The following is a 22,063-nucleotide window of genomic DNA, read 5'->3' on the forward strand; positions in this document are numbered from 1 at the left end:
GCCAGGATGGGGGAGGATCCACCCTGTCAGCATAATGTGGGCACTTCTGCTCATTATTACAGCCCAACACCCCAAGCAGAACAGCTCCCTAAATGTGAACCTGGCTATTTCCGGATTATTCTTAATTACATTTAAATAAAATATGTACTCAGGACAAGAGCAGCAGCAAAATGGGAGCCCTTGAGCTAAAATTTGAGTATCCATTTGAACAGGATACTTAATTGTAATGGCTTTTCTTGATTCTGAGTGTCCATAAGAGGAACTCTCCAGGAGCAGAAGCTGGGCTCTTTAGTGTGGGGTCCACCCTGGGCCATATCATTAGCTTATTAAGTCCGGTGGACACTGAGTGTCAACACACAATTGTTTGTTTTTTTTTTTGCCAAAGACAGAGTATGTTTTTGCAGGTCAGGGTCCAGATACTGCTGAACCTCCCAACAGTGCCAGCTGCCCAATGCTTACAAAACAAGACAGCAAGACAACCACACCTGTCTTTCAATTAGCGCTAACTCTCTCCTGTAATTCTGCGTTTCCGTAGCGAGTGAAACAGACACTGGCTTACAGGTGAGGGCATCAAAGGAGAAGTGTGCACCTCAGTTCTGGTTCAGTTCAGTTGCAATTCCCCGTATGTGGGAGGCATCGCAATGCACAACTTGTGATTTCAAGAAAAACGTGAGAACTCAAATAAAATGTATAAAATGTTTAATGTTTAAAGCCTTCAGAATCAGACCTTACTAGGCAAGCATCACCAAAAAGATATCAGACTCAATTTCTTTGGATCCAGGTGAAAAAATATGTTCACAGTAAATCAATTCATTAACTGAGAGAAATACATGGAGCATTATTGATTGTTCTTGAGTATGCATGCCACATTATCTTACAGCTGCTAATGTTTGACAGCTGGCAGTTATAAATTTAAATACTGTGTTACAGTAGTGGTGATAGAGTGCCATTTATCCTAACCTTGATGTAATGAGTAATGAAAGAGCAACAACATGAGCCAGGTGCTGAGGTGAGATTTCAGATCTCAGTAATTAACCGTAGTTCCAGCAAATAACAAAGCAAACACACTCCTAGGCATCCATGGCTCATTTTGTATGTCTGATGAAAGTCTCAGACTCGAGATTGATAACAATGCAAGTGATATTGGGATAATATAAATAAGCAATTAACCAGGCCACGGCTGAGAAGCCTGCTAAGGAGCGTAATTAAAAAATAATCTTCCACATTTAGCGAAAACCATTCATGAAGCAATACTTCAGACCGAACGGAATCACAATCATCCATCTCACTGGGCGCCTGTCTCTGGCCCGTTTCTCTCTGAGATCTCTGTTAGGATTGATTTAGATGGGAACGGCGAATCGCAGATTATTATATCCAGTCAATTTAAGGTCCATTACCCCTGGGTGATGGACTAAGAGCTGTGAATGTGCTGTGCGGTGTGAACCCTCTCGGTAACACTCGGCGATGGGAAACACGCTTACAAAACGAACCGGCTGAATTACTGCTGGCTAGAGAACTGCAGTGTCGCAGGGAAAGATGAACAGCAGCAAAACCTCACATTATTAATGCAGGAGACACACAAACGATGGAACAGGTGTGCACTTACCGACAGTGATGCAGGCAATGTGTCCGTTAATAAAAATTTAAAAAATAATTATTCACAAGCCTAGCACCATAAACCTGGACCTCTCGTCAACATAGGCAATGAAGTGGGTCCCTCTGTTTTGGACAAGGAGCCATTCTAAAGCTGGGCCAGTCTGAATGATGACCTAAACTGTAAAAATGAACACAGTTATAGAGGGCATGCCTCACCACTTGTACATAAACTCCAGCTTATTTGCCCTTTTTTCCCCCTGTGAAATGACTATTTGGCAAATGCTCAGTTATTGGATGAAAATATACAGTATAATTAACATGAGACAAAGTAGAGTGCTGATTAATTCATGATTGGAAAAGCAGTAAGACTAGATTAAATGGCTGTCTTCTCTCTGCATTTGATCATTAGTGAAAAGCTCATTAACATTGCTGGTGTGAAACCATTTCCATTTCAGCCACAATTAATAACTTCTCCCTCATTTAATACAAAACAACATATCAACCCAGATTATGCTGAACGTCTGGCAGAGATATCAAACAAAACACACCTAAAATTATACAGCTCAGAGCATTTCAAACACTTTTTCCTAATCAGCTTTCTGAATGAAAATGGCCTACAGTACTGATGAAAATCAGATTTAAGTCACATTACTGAGCAACAAGATATGAATTCCAGATCTTTAGCTAAATCGTAAGAGTTGGTTAAGGCAGATGGCAACTGACAGTGCACTAGGACAGTGGACTCTCCATCTGATGCTTGGCTGATACTGCATCTAGTATATCCAATAATAAGACAGTCCAAGCTTGCTTGAATTCAAGGTTTTGGGTTATAACAATGACACTGTGACTGAACTGACGGGGGGGGGGGGGGGGGGGGGCGTCCGACTAACAATAGTGACACCATGACTAGATGGAAAACCCGTAGGTGTAAGCATGACAGCGTGTCTAGACTGGATGAAGGCCCGCGGCTGCAGCAGGGACATTGTGACTGGACTGCCTGTAAAAAAGCGATAGCGCAGCTCAAATGACTGGAGCTAGCGGGTGTAACGCCGGTGCAATGTCTGTGCTTACTGGGGCCTTATAGTTACAACAGTGTTTCTATGACAGGACAGACTGAAAATGTACATGTGTAATATTATTATTATTATTATTATTATTATTATTATTATTATTATTATTATTAATAATAATAATAATAATAATAACAATAATAATAATAATAATAATAATAATACATTTCATTTGTAATGCACTTTTCATTAGAAATAAATCTCAAAGCGCTACAGAGTAAAAAAACAGAAGCATAAAAATATGAACCAACAGCAGAGAACATTAAAAGCCACACAAAGGAAGAAGGCCTGAATTAAAAAGGAAAAATGACCTGATTAAAAAGCAAAAGTTTATAGACAATACATAAAAACAAAGATAAAAAACCAGCACAAAGTTAAGGAAAGGCTCTGTTATGTGCAGCACTACCGCTGACTGGATTGGCTCAGTGTTCACAGGTGTAGAAGTGACATTGTGACTGGCTGAGCTGAATATTTGCAGGTGTACTGCGGCACTGACATGGTGTCATGGCAACTGGACTGAAAGAGACCTCACAAGTGTGACCCTAACACTACGACAGCAATCACTGGGAGCTTACTGGTGCAACGGTGACACTGCGACCGGACTGGTTAAACGCCTCTGCTCGACAGATCCCCTGAGCTCATACAGTACCAGCTCTCCAGGAGTTCTAGAGGGGCGTAAGACATCAGTGCAAACCTGCCATTGGGGAGTCAGACAATGAAGAGGGCGGACACGGAGTCCCTCTCAGCTCCCGGAGGACATGAGCTGAGCCGTTTCGGAGGGGTGCGGCGACGCTCAGTGCAGCCCTCTGCTGAAAAATGTGCTTCATTACTGGAGCAACGCGCGGGAGCCATTTTGACGGATTGCTCCAGGATCCTCCTCGTAGACATGGCCTCGCATTGTCTAATTGCTGTTATTCTAAGTGCGCTGGCTCTCGGCCCCGAGTTCTCATTGAGTTTTGGCACCGACGGGGAGTCGTAGTTTGAGAATGATGCATGGGGAGCGCGCCCGGGTCATCTGTTTCAATAAAACCCAACCCCTCCCCTTGATGGGCCAATAAGGACCATCTCTGCTTCCAGCTGCTTACACTACACAGGCTTGGAGAACACTCACATTCATTTTCTGCGATGATATTTGATTCTCCCAGAGAAAACTCCCGCCATGACTCGCTGTGTGACAATCTGACTGTAAATGTTTATACGTTTGCTAAATGCTAGGTAGCGGGTAATTAGGTTACAGAGAAGATAATTTCCAATGCTTCAAAGATCATTTGCACAGTACCACGCTTCATAAATGAGGACGATAATTATGAAAGCCCGTGGAGTTTAGGCCTGCTGAAAGCAAGAGATATCAAAACTGTAGATCAAGGAAGCAGGAAATGATATATCGGCTGAAGCCAAAAGTACGCTATCAATTAGATGCAGACAGCAGATACTGAATGAAATCGGTCATAATGCTAATGTTTTTGCACCATCCAGAATGAAGGCTGATTAACCGAGGCGGATTGATTGACAAATGAGGAGGCAGGCTTCCCATGTTGCTCAGTCCCTGAGAAAGGCAGGGGAACACCAAGATAGCAGACTTGACCAAAGCTGCAGCTGCAGAACTGAGAGAAATATGTAAACACACTGGGCTCTTACGGCAATGAGCACCATTTGAGGAATACCACTCATCATGTAGCAGCTACAGTATGCCCACTACTTAGTCCTCCTGCTGGGCTTTAATTCCACTGTCAGTCTCCATTGCTCTGCCATTTCACCCTGTTGTTAATCTCTACTGCTGTCATCTTTAGAAAGCATTCTCAATCCTACAGTATCCCCAGCCCCTCCATTGCTTCTACAGTAACCAGCTGCACCCCCCCCCCCATCTAAAACATTACATCACTCACTCATCGCAAAAAAAACATGTTCTACAGCAGCCACTGCCCTATACGCTAAATAACATCTTCCAAAACTATACTGCACGCACTGAAATTGAACCTCTTTTACACTCAGATTTATACTGTATTGGATATATACTGTGGTGCTTCAACAAGTTCTCCTTCTCCATGATTGGCCAGGAAATAAATAGGCTCTATTAACCTTATCACATTATCATAACAGAAATGTTTGCTTCTGCCTTCAGTAGGTCGCCATACTTAGTCACATGAGTTATTACCAGGCAAAATAAGATGGCACAAACAGTGGGGCGCAAGGGTTTTACTCATTAAGTTGTTGGAACAAATCTTGCGTGCACTGCATCCCTGAGCCAAACAAAACAGGATCTGTCTTTGCGTGGGTCGCCCGACACAGGGCAGCAAAAAATCAATCCGGTGATAAGAAATACCGCCGTTCGGCTCGTCTCGGCAATGCAATTACGCCCCTTTGCGGCATTAGTTAACCGCCTGTCCGTTAGTGCGATACCCCGGCTATAATTGCTTTGCCTAGACGGGGCATTTAAAACTGCATAATGATGGCACTGGGGAGCAATTTCCTCAAGGGCCAGCGGTGATTTAAGACACACCCTGCTGACCCCCTCAGCGGCTCCCTCAGCCAGGATGACCACAGTGCACTCCCTGCACATCCCACACACTCCCTGCCCCTGCACATCCCACACACTCCCTGCCCACACACACCCTGCCCCCTGTACATCCCACACACTCCCTGCCCCTGCACATCCCACACACTCCCTGCCCCTGCACATCCCACACACTCCCTGGCCCCTGCACATCCCACACACACCCTGCTCACACACACCCTGCTCCCTGCACATCCCACACACTCCCTGCCCACACACACCCTGCCCCCTGCACATCCCACACACTCCCTGCTCACACACACCCTGCCCCCTGTACATCCCACACACTCCCTGCTCACACACACCCTGCCCCCTGTACATCCCACACACACCCTCCCCACACACTCCCTGCCCAAACACACCCTGCCCCCTGCACATCCCACACACTCCCTGCCCCCTGCACATCCCACACACACCCTGCTCACACACACCCTGCCCCCTGCACATCCCACACACTCCCTGCTCACACACACCCTGCCCCCTGTACATCCCACACACACCCTCCCCACACACACCCTGCACATCCCACACACACCATGCCTCCTGCACATCCCACACACACCCTGCCCCCTGCACATCCCACACACACCCTGCCCCCTGCACATCCCACACACACCCTGCCCCCTGCACATCCCACACACACCCTGCCCCCTGCACATCCCACACACTCCCTTCTCACACACACCCTGCCCCCTGTACATCCCACACACACCCTGCCCCCTGCACATTCCACACACACCCTGCTCTCACACACCCTGCCCCCTGTACATCCCACACACACCCTCCCCACACACACCCTGCACATCCCACACACACCCTGCCCCCTGCACATCCCACACACACCCTGCCCCCTGCACATCCCACACACTCCCTGCTCACACACACCCTGCCCCCTGTACATCCCACACACACCCTCCCCACACACACCCTGCACATCCCGCACACACCCTGCCCCCTGCACATCCCACACACACCCTGCTCCCTGCACATCCCACACACTCCCTGCTCACACACACCCTGCCCCCTGCCCCCTGCACATCCCACACACACCCTGCCCCCTGTACATCCCACACACACCCTCCCCACACACACCCTGCACATCCCACACTCACCCTGTTCCCTGCACATCCCACACACACACTGCCCCCTGCACACCCCCCCACCCCACACACACACGCACACACAAAGCAGCCAGTATGTTTAGACCCATATGAAAAGAAATAACCACTTAATTTATTGAGCAACATTTTAAATGGAACCACTACTCTGTAAGAAAAATGTGCATGAGGTGATCAACATGTGTACTTTAAATAGCTTTTCAGAGAAAGGTACCTGGTGCTTTATACATTAGACATGACCAAAATCAAGTTAAAGAATCATGAGTCCTTGGGAATGATGAATGGTGTTATGCATTGCTCAGTTCCATTGATCACTTCAATTAGAAATTATACAATTAATAGCGATTCTTTCTTCAGTAATTGAGCTGCTAAAAATCAGTCACCCATGGCCCGATGTCAGACTGCTGACCTTGAATTAGAAAGACTATGTATTGATTATGGTTCAGTATGCTTGTCTACAGATGTCATACTTCAACATTCTAACTTCAATGTGTCTTTTAAAAAATAGCATCATCAAATACTCGTCCCAGAATCGAATTTGTTTAAGTATCTCCCATCTTCAATTGGGGCACAATGATCAAGAAGATTAATAGAGACTGGCTTTTAGAAAGCATTTCATCTTATTTGAATTCTAGTTAAAGTTGTTTGTCTAGTTTGCCTTTTCGTAATGAATTGGCTACCACAACCCGGAGGAGAAGCCTAATCTAATGTCATCTAATTACATCTCTCTAAATGCAAGATCACACACACACACACACACAAAGTGCACAAACTTCAAACTTAACATCCTCACTCTCAACCAGTTCCATATGATTTGTTTGTGTGCAAACTTTAGTTTTCTCTTACTGTTTTACAGCTCTCTCATTCTGCTGGTCTCTCATCCATCTCAAATGAGATGCCATTGGGGAGTCATGCTCTATGTTCCTTCGTCTGCCCCATGTTTTGCAGATCCTAGTTACGTTACACACAAGGAGATATCCAATGTTCTCAGCAGAGTATAACACTGGACGACACTAATTATGAAATCCCATGGTCTTTCGACCTGCTGAAAGAGGGAGTTATCAAACTGTCACCAAAGAAACGAGAAATGATATTAATGTTTGCTGAAGCTGAAAGTACGTTATCAGTGAGATTCAGGCACCAGATTGTGCGTGGCATTACACAAGAGGCAGATGTGTGTTATGCTCTCATTTCAATTTGTCATTTGAATCTTCGACTACAAGTATTAAACCCATAGATGCAGACTGATGCAATGTCTTACTGTCATTGGTATTATATGAAGTTGCTGCAAATAAATAACTGAAATGCTAAATTACAGGTGTGCAAGCACATATAATCATGAATACTGCATGTATGCATGCTCAATGAAGCTTTTTCAATGTGGAAACAAAACCCAACCAGTCAATCCTACATAAATATAAACACCTTATTCTCCATTGCTTAAGAGTCAGAAGGTACATCATGTAAATTCCAACTGAGCTTCTTAAACTGGTTTTATGTCCATTGAGTCCTATATCTATTGATTCTTTCACAAGTGCATTGAGTTTTTTTAAATTTTTTTTAATCAGCATCTGATATTGCCAGACAACTAGTCAATTGGAGTTGGTGGTCAATTGCCAATGCAAGTTCATAACCTTTCATTTCAAGAGCAAATTAACTATGAATTGCAATATTTTTACTTTGTTCTCTCCATATTTGCTCTCCCTTTCCGGCCATTATGGAATCGCAAGGCTTACTGTTCTCTCAAGTGAATGCAATTTCATTTGCACCACAGACACAGCATATGTATCCCTCCATTGCACTTATCCAAAGCCCCACAGTACAGTCCTCTCAGCAGACCAGAGGAGAGCTAGCACTGACCAGAGGAGAGCTAGCACTGCTCAGAGGAGAGCTAGCACTGACCAGAGGAGAGCTATCACTGACCACAGGAGAGGTAGCACTGACCACAGGAGAGCTAGCACAGCCCAGAGGAGAGCTAGCACTGCCCAGAGGAGAGCTAGCACTGACCAGAGGAGAGCTAGCACTGCTCACAGGAGAGCCGCATCTCTCACAGGTAAAAACTGATAACCTGTAGGAGCTAGAATGTGCTTACACACTGGTAACATGGGTGGCAGTGGTATTAGTTTCACCCTACCCATACAGCAGTCCACTATCCTATGTGTAAATCAACTATGTTTCCTCTGAATTTGCTAATGTGGCTTTATAGCTCCATAGAATACACTCCAGTTCTCATGGTCACTGTGCTTCGGCACACAAAGCATTCATTTCCTACCGATTAAGTGAGTATAAAAATGTAAACTAGCCTAATGAAATGGACACATATGCACTGAAATGCAGAGTAAATGGAGAGGAATGTTGAGTGGGCAGCTTTGTCAGTGCAGGGCCGGTGCTGGAGGACTGGAGGATTACAGCGTGGCTGTCTGTCATGCTTATCTGGCACGTTTGTCCCTCTATTTAGGTAAAGTAGTTGGGAGAGGTCAGGTTCGACCTATAACTGCAAAAGTTGAGGCTATTTGCAATTTGCCTCCTCTAACTAATTTACACAAGTATCGACGTTTCCTCGGGATGGTCGATTATTGCCGAAAAGAAAAAAAAAATTCTCAACAGTTGCTCTAGCTTATTTCCTCGGCTCGAAAACATTCTTCCTCTAGCCTGAGGCCTGCCGGTGAGCTTTTGACCATGTCAAAGCACGTTCACTTTATTAAAGACTTTTTAAAATTAGTGCCCCTGTTCTTTCTGCTCCTGATTTTTCATGACTGTTCAGGTTTGCGATGAACACTAGTGACCCTGGAGCTGGTGTGGTTATGTTACAGGATGATCCTGAAGGTGTTAAACATCCCGTCTGGTACTTTTCTAGGAAGTTTAATAAACACCAAGCAACATATTCCACTATAGAAAGAGAGGTGCTCCAACATTTTTACATGTACAGTATGTCAGTGCTGGCTCCAGTGCTTTTATTGTCCAAACTGACCACAATCCTCCTGTCTTTCTCCAGCAAATGAAAAACTCAAATCAACTAATGCAGTGGAGTCTCTTTTTGCGAGCTTTTAATTTGGATATAAGACATGTACGTGGTAAGGACGGCGTTATCGCTGATGCCCTTTCTCCAGTGTAGGTACTGCAGGAGTTGCACGCGGAGCCGACGGATCGCAGGAGGACTGTTAGTGACACCATGCATGCCTCCCAGAGTACTGCTGCCGTAGCATCCCAATATCATTAAGATGACTGACAGGCCTATATCAATTTTTGTATTGTATATGAGTCATTGGGTATATATTGTACACATGATTGCTGCGTTGTTTTATTGGCATGCAACTTTCAATGTCTAATCTGCTAAAATTACTTGATCCTTTTAGTACAGTTTAGTCATTGTCTGTGGGTGGCTGGGGGTAGTCATGTCCCTTTGCACCACTAGTGTATCAGTGCCACTAATGTGGTTGTTTTCCTTTATGTTTTCCTGGCTGTAAGTCCAGAGTAAAGAGGATCCTGAGAGGGGGCGTTTGGTTGGTTATCTGATGCAAATAACCAACGACGAAAGCCAATCTCGCGGCTCAGGCTCAATTTCGAATCTGCATTCTGCGTCGACAACAGAAGCAGCAGCAGCAGAACAAACAACATTATTCTGGTTCACTGTGACCTTTGTGAAATTTATTGTCTTGTTTTGTTGGTCAGTCGGGAACAGTGTAGAACAGCAATTTGTGGAAGGCTTTGTTTTGCCCTTTTGGCTATTTCTATTTTTCGGGTGAGTTATTTAGGAATGTAATTCCTCAGCACAGACTAGTTAGCTGTTTTTTTCTCCCTTGTATTTTCCTCTGCCAATGGTAAAAATCACCCTTCTGCAATTTGGTGTGGAATGTTTCTCATTCATTTTTTTTTTGTGCTGCAATTGTCGTTTACGCCAGTATAAATTTATATATTCTTAATTAAACCATTGTGTCACCCATTCACAACTCTGTTTTCCTTGGTGCCTTTTATGGCAGATTGTTAATACCTTGCCAGTTATTACACTGGGCCACTCGCTGTTTTTTGGTTATAGCACAGGTCCCTCACATTTTCAGACAGAAATAAATGTGTCTCTCAGCGCATCCCGGCTTACAGCGCGATTGTCATCTCATCTGCGAGGCGGTGCACGACCAACAAGCCAATCAGGGGCCAGAGTCCGGTGGAGCTGTGCCACCTCGGAGCAATAAAACATTCACGGATTCAGCCATCCCATCCGCCAACCACCACAACAACCGACGCGAGACCGCTATCTAATGACTGAGCGGGGGCCGGGGGCCGGGGGGGGGGGGGGGGGGGGGGGGGGGGGGGGGAGTGACGTCACTGCCGTATCGATCCAGTGGGAGGACTTCAATTATTCACCAGCCCTTCCCCAGCCTGGGAGACCTGCTCCCCAGTCCTTTCAGCCTCCATCAATAAGAGAAGGAGCAGCCTAAGCTTTCTCCCTACGTGCCCTTTTAAGATTCACAGCACGAAACACAGCAATACAGCACACCCCCACCACCATGTGCACACATATACACACACACGCACACAAACACACACACACACACACACACACACACACAGAACACACACAACATGCTCATGCACAACCCCCCGCCACACACACACACACACACAATCTGAAGGCAAGCACTGTCTCCCTAGAGCAGACAACATCTTCGTCTCTGACTAATAGCAAGACACAGTCACGGATGCAGACGCTCGTTTCCAGAGGAAGCAGGTCTCACTCAGATATCTGGGAATGAACAAATAAACAGCAGCTACCCAATTATGCCACTGGCTCTGATAAACCTTAAAGCTGTGTGATGAATCCACAGCAGGCAATTCAGCCAGCATCTCTCGCAAAGAAAATCGCTTGCCTCTCCCCTCCAGTAATAGAGGAGAATTAGCAAAGAACTGTCGGGCTGAATGTGGAATAGAGCTGTGGACAGCCAGAGATGGTCCTTGGGTTGGAGAGGATCAGAGAACTAATCTTTCGCAGGCGGCCTGCTCGCTCCGCTGATGGGGGAGAACAGATTTGCAGCTCCGCAGCTAATTGCAGCAGAAGGGCTGTGGTGAAGAATTCGGTGACTGATCAGATGATGCGGCGAGCAGTTCCCCCCTGGCACCGAACCTGCCGCAGACACTGGCAATCAGGAAAATCAATGCAGGCCCTAAATGTGAAGGCTAACATGATGATAATGATGCATACTTTCATTCCATACTATTCACCCGCTTACAGAAGCTGGAGTGATGTCAGCGCAGTCTGAATGTGTCTGTGCGAGAAGGTTGAGGCAATCAGCAGCATCCAGCTAACCTGCTGCCGACCCTGCCAATCTCAGCTCCTACAGATCCCATTACAGGCCAATCAGAGGCACGTCAGACCAGGCCTCAAGGGGGCGGGCCGCAGTTAGTTATGATTCCTAACCCCCACCCTCCGTTACCAGCGGTAACACACAGAAAGCATCCTCAGATGCAGTCCAGTAATATGCACCGACAAGGTGCAAATTTGTATATCAAAGCATTGTTTTATTTGATTTCTGCTACAGAGAGGGGCTGTCAGTAACAACAGCAGACACTTGCTGCCAGCGTGTCTGGGGGGAGAACTGTAGTTGTCAGTGTCCATACTGCAGCGAGCTGACCCAATCAGCACTTATGCGGTCAGCCATGGGCGCATGCTAGTCACATGATCAGCAACTTAAATGAAGGCAAGAGCTTGGAAAATGCTCAGACACTGTGCACATGCGCTCTTGTGTTAGGAAACGCAAAGTGGCTTGATAAAATGCGAGCTCAGGAAGGTTAATTAGATGAGCAGGGAAGGAAATGAGACTATGCCTACCAAGGGGGTGCAACAGAGTAGGCAATCTGCTGCCAGGGCAAGGCGCTCCATTTCTCTCCATCTCTGTTCTCTCCATCTGCTCTCTGCAATTGTTTTCAAGGTGGTCGTAATGTACACATTTCTGTCTAATTAGGACTTTCCAAATGGTTGTGCAGAGTGAGTAGGATAGCTGAGTGCTTGCAGTGCATAGCTAGTGACTGATAGCCACACCACAAGTTACACAGCATACTCCAGGAGATTTGGTGCCTATTGGAGGAGAGGAGCACCCGTAGGTGCCTGGTGGGTAGCCAGATGGCGTTTACGGAGCAGTAACCCAAACTGCCTTGAGCCTCCCCACCCTCAAAATGCAAAGCCCATTGTGCCATGGCACAGCAGAGCCCCAGCCACAGTATAATCTGGAACGACAGATAGTGTTAGTGTTCAGGGCGCATTTAGAGTGAATGTATTTACAGGGAAAGCCACTCAGGAGCTGTAGAGCTTTGTTTTTCTAAAACACTCATTGCCTCTCTGCTTGGCATTCAAACGTACAGGGGTTATGACCCGATGACAGACTGCCTTGCTGGGGGACGGCAGCTGTGGGAGTGGGGTGATTTTTATGTCAAATTAGTTCACGCTAAAAAAAAATAAAAAATAGGAACAGCTCTGGCTTTACGAGCTGTCCCAAGTTGAACATATAACTCCTATTTTCCCACTAACAGTAAAACTAATATAGACATCTGGCTTGATATATTTGTTTATGAGAGCCTGTGTCCACGGCCTATAAAACCCGCCCCGGTATGGCCTCTACTCCTGGCTGCTGAAGAAAAATAAACGGAACCAACCAAACTGAAGCAGACTCTTTCCCCGTGAAAGCCGACTGCTGGGCCAGGGCTGAGATTACACAAGCGAAAATTAAATCCATAAAGCAGATGAGGTGGCAAGACACAGCAGGGGAGAGAAGTAGAGTGAGTGAAAAGAAAGAGGTGGAGAGCGTTCGTCATTGATAGTCTCCCTCTTGGAAAATCGATGGGAAGCCTGGAACGTAAGGAGGGATTTGGGCCATGCTCATTAAACACCCCCAGGACACCTCAGCTATTAATGCCTCTCACACAGCACTGAGGGGACTTCCTGAGGGGTAGGGGGATGTACAGTACTGATATACGTACAGGGGAGAGCGACTGCAGAAGACTAATGCCTCTCGCACAGCACGCAATGGCAGGCCTGCCCATTAAGGACCTCCCTGTTCCCATTCAGTTCACTGATGGTGCTGTGCTGTTTACCAGGTCTGCTCCATGGGCTATTATTATAAAGAATAAGCTGTGATCAGCAATTCCATTTTTTTCCACCTGAAGCTAAGCAAGTCAAGAATGGCCCACACGCATGGAAGCTATTTTTCTCAAATGTTGTCAATGTTTTGGCGCGCGCACGCACACACACACACACACACACACACTAGCTGCAAAGTTAGAGGTGTTTGTGAACTGCAGCCAGGTATGACAATTACTCCCTTTATAGACTTTAATTTCCCCTCTAAAGATTTGAATGCCTTTGAGATTTGCTCCCCTGGGAGATCAGCGGTGCTACAATCCCAGGTTTCATTAGATCTCCAGAACAGTGCCCTGAGCTATTCTTTCATGCCACACTGGGTAATTAACACTGGGATCACTGAAGAAGGGACAGGAACTGTGCGCACAATATAATGCCTGTAACGGACAGAGCTGATGTGGGGAGCTTGCTGTAATTCAGAGGTAACATGTGGGGGGGGGGGGAGCTTGCTGTAATTCAGAGGTAACAGGGGGGGGGGGGGGGCTTGCTGTAATTCAGAGGTAACATGGGGGGGGGGGGAGCTTGCTGTAATTCAGAGGTAACATGGGAGGGGGGGGAGCTTGCTGTAATTCAGAGGTAACATGGGAGGGGGGGGAGCTTGCTGTAATTCAGAAGTAACGGGGGGGGGGGGACAGCTGTAATTCACAGACGTAACATGGGGGGGGCTTGCTGTAATTCACAGAGGGAGGTAACATGGGGGGGGGACTGCTGTAATTCACAGAGGTAACATGGGGGGGGGGGGCTTTCTGTAATTTATAGAGGTGGGGGGGGGGGCTTTCTGTAACTTATAGAGGTAACATAGGGGTTGGCTGCTGTATCTCACAGAGGTAACATGGGGATCTTCGAAGACAGTACATAACAGAGTACTAAAACCTGAAGGGGGAATGGGGGTGGAGGGGGTCATGAAGACAAGAGACAACAGAGTACTGGATGCTGATGCTAGATTGTCCCTGATTGAATATAAAAAGAAAATGCATTCAATCAAATTTTCATTTCGCTTCACTTGATCATTAAAACACAGCCCTAACAGCATGGAGGAGAAGTGATATTACAACTTGGAAATAAATGTGTTTCCCCTCCAAGTCAAGTTTGGCAGGAGACCAAAGCGAAGGCTAGGCTACATAGCACTGACAACGTGCCACAGACAAGCATTACATGGAGATCCACCTAAATGACAGTGCGCTGTGACAACACATCCCTGCTCATATCGAATCTTCAAGGACCAAAAAAGAAAGATGAGCTGGTCTATGTTTAATGTCTGCATTTCTACTGGAGATTAAAAATAAGCAGAGGATCCCAAACAAGCTTATCTTCTGTCCCAGTTTCCAGGATGTGTGAAATCCAATAATAAAGTAAGAAGCCTATTACGATTTTCCCAACCATAAAACGGCAGGCCATAAAACTTACCCTTCACCTGCGGTGGTGTTGATGAGGAACGGCTCGTGCCCTCATACAGACCCTTGCCTCCTCTGCTCACCTCGGCCAGGGCAGAAATTCTTTGTCATATTTCATGACGGCCACCCAACCAGGGAGCTGACCTTTGACCGAAGTTCTCTGCAGATACTTAATCATGGGAAGCAGTGTCCATATCTATGAATTTTAATGAAGCCCCATTGACAGTGTGACACTTCGTTTTTTTCCATTTATTGCTTCAGTTTTTCCAACTTTTCTTCGACGATAAATTCGGGTTAAGCTCTTCATTTCCTCCTCGGCTTTGCACTTAATCGTTTTCACCAGGCTTCACAGACACTTTGATATCCCTCTAATCTAGTATTAGTTAAACTATTAGGCAATCCTTTTATGTTTCCATCTTTTTTCGGACCAGCATCAAAGGCTTCCTCTTCTATTACAACAATCTGAGTCTGAGACTGATTTTCGTTTTTAGGGCAAGATTCCCAGAGCACACTGCGTTGAACATAGCCGCAGCTGGAACACACAGACTAAGGTAATGTTGCAGAATTCCGAATGGAAGGCCCTCACGAACCAGTCTAATGAAGTCTCAGAGGGAGTGTGTAGGGTAGATGATGATATGGATATGGATATTACTAGTGGTCACTTGAAAAAATACAACGGTTTGTGTGCATAGCCTGCTCCTTGAGGTAAGGCCAACCTGGTTTTACCCATAGAACATTCACAATGCAGAAATGAAAAGAGCTTTTTTTAAGCTTTTTATGACACTGTTTTCCTAGGACAGCACTCAGTGCCCGTACCTGACTCCACGCAGTGACTGCGGTAAGCACAGTCGAGGCTGTGGTGGAAAAGAGAAAAGGTACTGTGGGGCAGGGGTGGGTTTAAGCAAAGGCTGTGTAGTCATACCTGTGTTTCCTGAGCTCCTTACTGCGCAGTGGTGGAAGCAGAAGCAGGATGTTGGGGTGAAGAGGGCTGTAGGGTGCATGGGAGGTGCTGCTGAATGCTGGGAAATGTATCAGACAAGGGGTGGGGGGAATACAGAAAAGAGCAGAGTCTGTCTGGCTCTGATGAGAGCTGCATTACTCAACACATTCACCACACCGATCAAAGGGAACATATTTGGCTCTCAGAACATGCCTATACATGTCACAGCAAAAAAAATACTACACATTCACACGTATGTATGAATGCAGACATACCATGTAAATATACACACTCAAACATTTGCGCATGGACACACACACCTGCATGCGTGCTCCCTAACACTCACAAACTGCGCGCACACACACACACACATTTCCTTTCCTGTGGAGTAGCTCTCCTGTAGGAGCTCTTCTGTAGGGGGGGGTGGTTCAGTGTCTGTAGTAGTGGTCATGTAGGGGACCTGTCCAGATCTCTGTCTGCTTTCTGACTCGGGTGTGAATAAATCATGAGGCCCCAGAGTGCAGGAGCAAGCCTTCATGGAAGCACTAATGACTGCATCTTCCCGCCTGCAGACGCTGTCAGGTTGTTATTTCTCACTGATGTGGGAGTGGCACAGAGCCGCCGCCGCAGACTGAGAGGGAGAGTACAGAGAGCGCGCAGATGAAACAGCCCTGCTCTGTAGCCAGCAGGGGATCTCTCAGCCGGGCTGCTGAGAGGAGGCTGTTTGGAGAGAGAGCTCAGAGCAAACTCACACTGCGCTGTCAGTGCCAGGAACCAGGCATCATTACTGTTTTTTTTTTTTTGGGAGGGGGGTGGGAGTGGCTCTGTGGAGATGGAGGATGTCTGACATACTTTACAGGTAAACTCTCAGATTCGAAACCCGGATTCTCCTAATGTCAGTCCAAAGGTATCCTATCAGCATATATACGACTACATTGAGGAATAACAGATTCATCAGTTTCCAGAGGCAATGCCATAACCAGCGTAACTGGGCTTCATGTTGTGTGCCATAGAACCAGGAGCACAGGGTAGACCAGACCTCTCTGTGACTACAAATACCATCTCAGTTCATGATTTTTAATCTTGTGGGATAACCAAACAAATGGAGATAATATATGCAAACTGGACCGCCTGACTAAACGAGTCTCCACCCTACAGCAGGGCACCAGCTGTGGTCAAACATTATGCAAAGACGGCCCAGCTGAATCAATAAAATTAATCAAGAACACCGGGAGCATACGCTGAGGATCGGAGGCCTGCTGAAGCTCAGCACACACCACAGGAATACATTACAGGACTGGGCTGCATCAAAATAACAAAACAGGACAAAATAAAGCAACAGACCGCTTTGATGCCAGTGCACTGAATTACAGCGCAGGCAGGACAGTATTTCCGACTTTATCACGGCTGGAAAGTAATACCGAGAAAATCAATACTGCATGTGGAGTAATAAGAATCGCAGTCTTTGTCAGATAATATTGCTTCATAATTGCGTGGAGCCGTACACATCATCCCTCTCTTTTTGCTCCTTACTGATCGCAAAGCTGTCCTTGGGCAACATTTTTATGTTGTATATACCTATTCACCCCTGTGACACTGAGCCGCAGATCGATATCTATCGCTGCTTAACCCGGAGTGCAGTCGGAGAAGGCGCAGTGAGGAGGGCGGCCATCTTCTTTCTCCTGCTAGTGACTGCGGCTCCACCTCGCTGGGCTCCCCCGCTCTTCACACCCACTGATAGGAAACACGCTTCAGGAGGCGCAGGGTAGATTTTCAAAAGGAAATTCAAGATTTTCTTCCTTTTTTCCTCCTGTGTGTGTTTTTAATTCTCAAGGTACCTCTGTTGCCAATTTTTTCTTCTTGCGAGCAGCGATGCAATTACCGCACATCTGAGGAATCAAGCGGACGGGGCTGCGGGTCGACAAGGCTGAAATTAATTCCGTTTTTGCCTTCTCTGTTGCCGAGTCCGTTAATCTCTCAGCTTTTAAACCGGTCTCATCCGAAACGTGACCGTTGGAGAGCAAGCGTTCGCTCTACAGCTGTGGGGCTGCGGCACTTTTATCTACACAAGATAAACACGCGCTTTCTTCTCTCTGGATCCATTTATCAGAGGGGAGAGCGATGGTAGGGTGAGGCCAGAGCACATCTCCAGCGAGCTTGTCAATCTCATTAAACAGGGATGTGGGGTCCTCTGCTTTGGACATCAGTCGAACAGTCTGCGGCAGAGTGAAACTTACTGTCTTGGGCCTTGCCTCCGTGTCCCTTTCTCAAAGTCCTCTGCTTTGGCATGCACAGAATTACAGGTATAAGGAGCATGAGAGAACAGCCCCCCCAGCTCAGGAAACACACACAAATGCACTCCTGCAATGACTCCATTTCAAAAAGGCAATCAATCACTGCAGTCAAGGCTAAACATAAATTAATGACAGCAGCAAGACAGCCACATAGCTCTTGAACATGAAAAGAGATATATAATTAATAAGGAGGGTCTTTCGGTGGGATTTCCACCTTACTAATGTCAATAAATGAGAAACTTTACAGGCTCCATAATGAAGTCATTGGCTTCATGGTTTGGCCCACAGAATGTTTACAGCGCCGAACAGACAATCGAATAGATCATGTGACTGTGCACCTGTCTCTGAATGAAAATGTTTCACGCACACATGCATGAACTCACATACACACACGAACAAATGTGCACATAGTGCATACACTCCCACATACAAAGACACACACACACATAAACAAACTTGTGTTGACATACTTACAAATGCTTGCATCATACATAAGCAAATACAAACAAACAGTGCCGTGAAAATGTATTTGCCCCTTTCCTGATTTCCTGTATTATTGCATATTTATCACACTGAATGGTTTCAGAACTTTAGACAAAATGTACTGTTATGTGAAAGGGAAACAGTAAACATAAAACACATTTTTTAAAATTATTTCATAATGAAGAAGTTATCAAACACCCATATCATCCATGTAAAAAAAAAACAAATTAACCAAATTTAATTAATAATTAGATTCAGCTGATTGAACATAGCCTGCACTGTTGAATCTAAACCTCACTCTTATTGATTCTTACCAGAGTGTAGTCACCACAACGGTTCTATAAGCACACTGCCACAATCAAAGGAGATTCCAGAACACATGAAAAAAGTTGTTGAAATATGAGTCTGGAAAGGGTTACAAAGTCATTTCTAAGGCTGTGACTCCACCAAACCACAGAGTGCCATTTTTTCCAAATGGAGAACACTCTGAACTGTGGTGAATCTTCCCAGGAGGAGGCGGTCTAAATTCCTCCAAGGGTGCGGCAACAACTCATTTAGGAAGTCACAAACATGGGGGTGGTTGTGTGATGATGTGGGGATGCTTTGCTGCCTTGAAACTTGGAAGACTTGCCATTATTGAAGGAATCATCAATTCTGCTCTACCAGAAAATTCTTAAGGAGAATGTCCCATCATTTGTCTGTGAGCTGAAGCTGAAGCATAATTGGGTTATGTAGAAAGACAATGATCCAAAACCGAAAACCAACTCCGCATCTGAATGGCCAGATAGAAATAAAATTAAAGTTTTGGAGTGGCCTGGTAAACATCCTGACTTAAACCCAATAAAGATTCTCTGGCAGGACCTGAAACGAGCAGTTCATGCTTGAAAACCTTCCAATTTGTCTGAATTAAAGCAGTTCTGCCAAGAAGAGTGGGCTAAAATTCCCCCACAGCAATGTGAAAAACTGATATCAAATTATAGGAAGCATGTGGTTGCAGTTATTGCTGCTTAAGGTGAGCCAACCAGTTATTAAGTTTAAGGGGGCAATTACTTTTTCACATGGGTGATATGGGAGTTTGATAACTTAATTCATTAAATAAATTACATTTATAATTTCTATATCACATTTTGTCTAAAGCTAAGAAACCATGCAGTGTGACAAATGTGAAATCACAGAGGAAGTCAGGAAGGGGGAAAATACTTTTTTACGGCACTGTACATACATGAACACACCCACACACACTCCCATAAACACAGACACACACTATTGCAAAATAAGAAAGTATAGCTTCCCTGCACAGTCAGCCCAAGCGCCCTATTCACAGGAGTTTCACTCATGCCTGTTACTGGTCACAGCAAGTCTGATGGACCGAGAGCGTTTCTGTGGGCTCAGTGGTGGCGCTGTCCGCAGCCCAGCGCATTCAGAAAGCAAGCCGCGCGGAGGACCAGCGGCACACGTGACGCGAATGCTGAGTTTCCGGCCATTACTGAACTGCTTCTTCTGAGTGATGCTGAACCCAGCGTACACACATACAAACCTACATAGGGATGTGCACAACAAGATAAAACAAGAATCAAATCCTTCATGCTGGTAGAGAACAAAATATTCAACCGCTCATCTCCCAGAGAGTGTAGGTATTCCAATCCAAGCGCATGCCATCCATGCTTACTTTGCACCGTGCACATACTATACGTGTGCTTATATAATCACAACTAAAATCATCTCATTAATAGCATAGTACAGCAATGGTAAATAAGCCAATGTGAGAGCAGGCTTCAGCAAGAAATAGAATTTTTAATTAAACTGATGATACTAAACTGTTTGAGATTATTTAATTAACTCTAGCTAATTGGCACAGGCACAATTATTATTTTTTAAATCTAACTTTGTGAAATTAAATTGTAAGTAGTTTCAATTTAAGACTGGTGTGTGAAGCCGCTATGGAAGCAACAGACGTATAGCGAATATATTAAATTGCCACTAGATGGCAGTAGGAACGTTATAATGTCCTAACTGTCACTGATCTCAGTATATTGTATGTTTCAAATAAGCTATTAACTTTAAATCATCGTGTACACGTGCATGAATTTTCTACCTCAGATATAATACATACGAGTATGCCCACACATACAGAAAAACACAGACTTTCCTCCTGATATGACTTTTAACAAACATCTCATTTGATTAGGAAGCAAAAAGTGCAGTCGCATCAAACAAAGTGTATGTTTGCTCCTCCAATTTATTTATTTATGAACCTTTATTTATACACGGTATGTTGACTGAGCAGGCATGCTCTTTTGTAGCAATGCCCTGCAAATGCCTGCCCCCAATTAGCCTAAGCAGCATGTCTTTTCAGTTCCACATAGTGCCTTTTCATTCTCATTTTCAAAAATTATAACCAGGTCCACATTCTGTCAACTTGAAATCACAATTGAACCTCTTACACCACTGGAATAATGGGAAAGATTACATGTTGGACAATGTAGGATTAGGCTAACAATACACTCCACCCATATTCAGCTTTGCTATTTAAATTTTTATTTTGGCCAATTCCCAAAAAGCATTTGTTTAAAAACGTTAAAGTGTATACTTTAAGGGAACGGAGCTGATTTACAGCAAATTATGACAATTTTTGAAGTCACAACAACTTTTTTGCATTTGAGTAAACAAGCAGATTCTTGTGGGCTTTTATCAGTAGATGTAGCTGAACAGAATATCAGCAGTCCCCATTGTTCAACGAAGGTCGTTGTCAAACGGTAGAAGGTGAATTTGAATCAGGGAGGTTAACAGATTATTTGAATATCATGTGGAGAGCATACACTGCCCTCTTCTGGAACTTTGAGATCGTTGTGTTTTACTTATAACACCATAGCAGCTATCTTTTGACTTATTCACCGTAAGCGTATTTATTATCTATTAAAGTAATTTTTATGTATTCGACACCCGAAAAGGTTGCAACACATCATATTCCCCATAGGGGCTTCATTAATACATTTTTGCAACAATGCTGACTTATTTGCCATTATGATTAGAAAATCATGACTGACTATACTTTCTGCAGAGATTGAATCGTGCTCCTCTCTTGGCGTTTACAGAGCACATCTACTACCAGTTAATAGTGTTTCTTCAACATTTGATGTCCAATTCCAAATAAACGCGATTGCTACTCTTAAATAAAAAATAAATAAAATCATTAATAAAAAGCTTGCAAAGATGCAAAATAGTACTTTTTTTGTTCGAAGGTCAGTACTAATCTAGGAACGTTCTTTAGCCTGCTGTTTAGGACAAATGACAGGACGGTTTTAGGTTAGGCCAATAACTTTTCTTACGACTTGATAAATAAACGATGCATATCAGCAATGTTTGAACGGTGTTGAAGCTTTTCTGAGGTCCACTGCACGTGCGCACATGATAATAGTCAGGCCCATACTTCCTAGCTGCTCCTTTATGTACGGTTTCGTTGAATTGCCTGTTTCGTATTAAAT

General features: G+C 45.0%; 1 protein-coding gene across 1 annotated transcript in view; it reads right to left on the minus strand.

The window, feature by feature from the left end:
* Nucleotides 1-22,063, minus strand: part of LOC118215002 — a 57,398-nt gene that overhangs the window by 33,258 nt on the left and 2,077 nt on the right. Inside the window, exon 2 of the mRNA XM_035395332.1 lies at nucleotides 15,784-15,880. Within this exon, the coding sequence (XP_035251223.1) occupies nucleotides 15,784-15,862 (79 nt within the window). The 5' untranslated portion in view covers nucleotides 15,863-15,880. The remainder of the gene's footprint in view (nucleotides 1-15,783; nucleotides 15,881-22,063) is intronic.

Source organism: Anguilla anguilla, chromosome 16 (assembly GCF_013347855.1).
Source record: "Anguilla anguilla isolate fAngAng1 chromosome 16, fAngAng1.pri, whole genome shotgun sequence".
Lineage (NCBI taxonomy): Eukaryota > Metazoa > Chordata > Actinopteri > Anguilliformes > Anguillidae > Anguilla > Anguilla anguilla.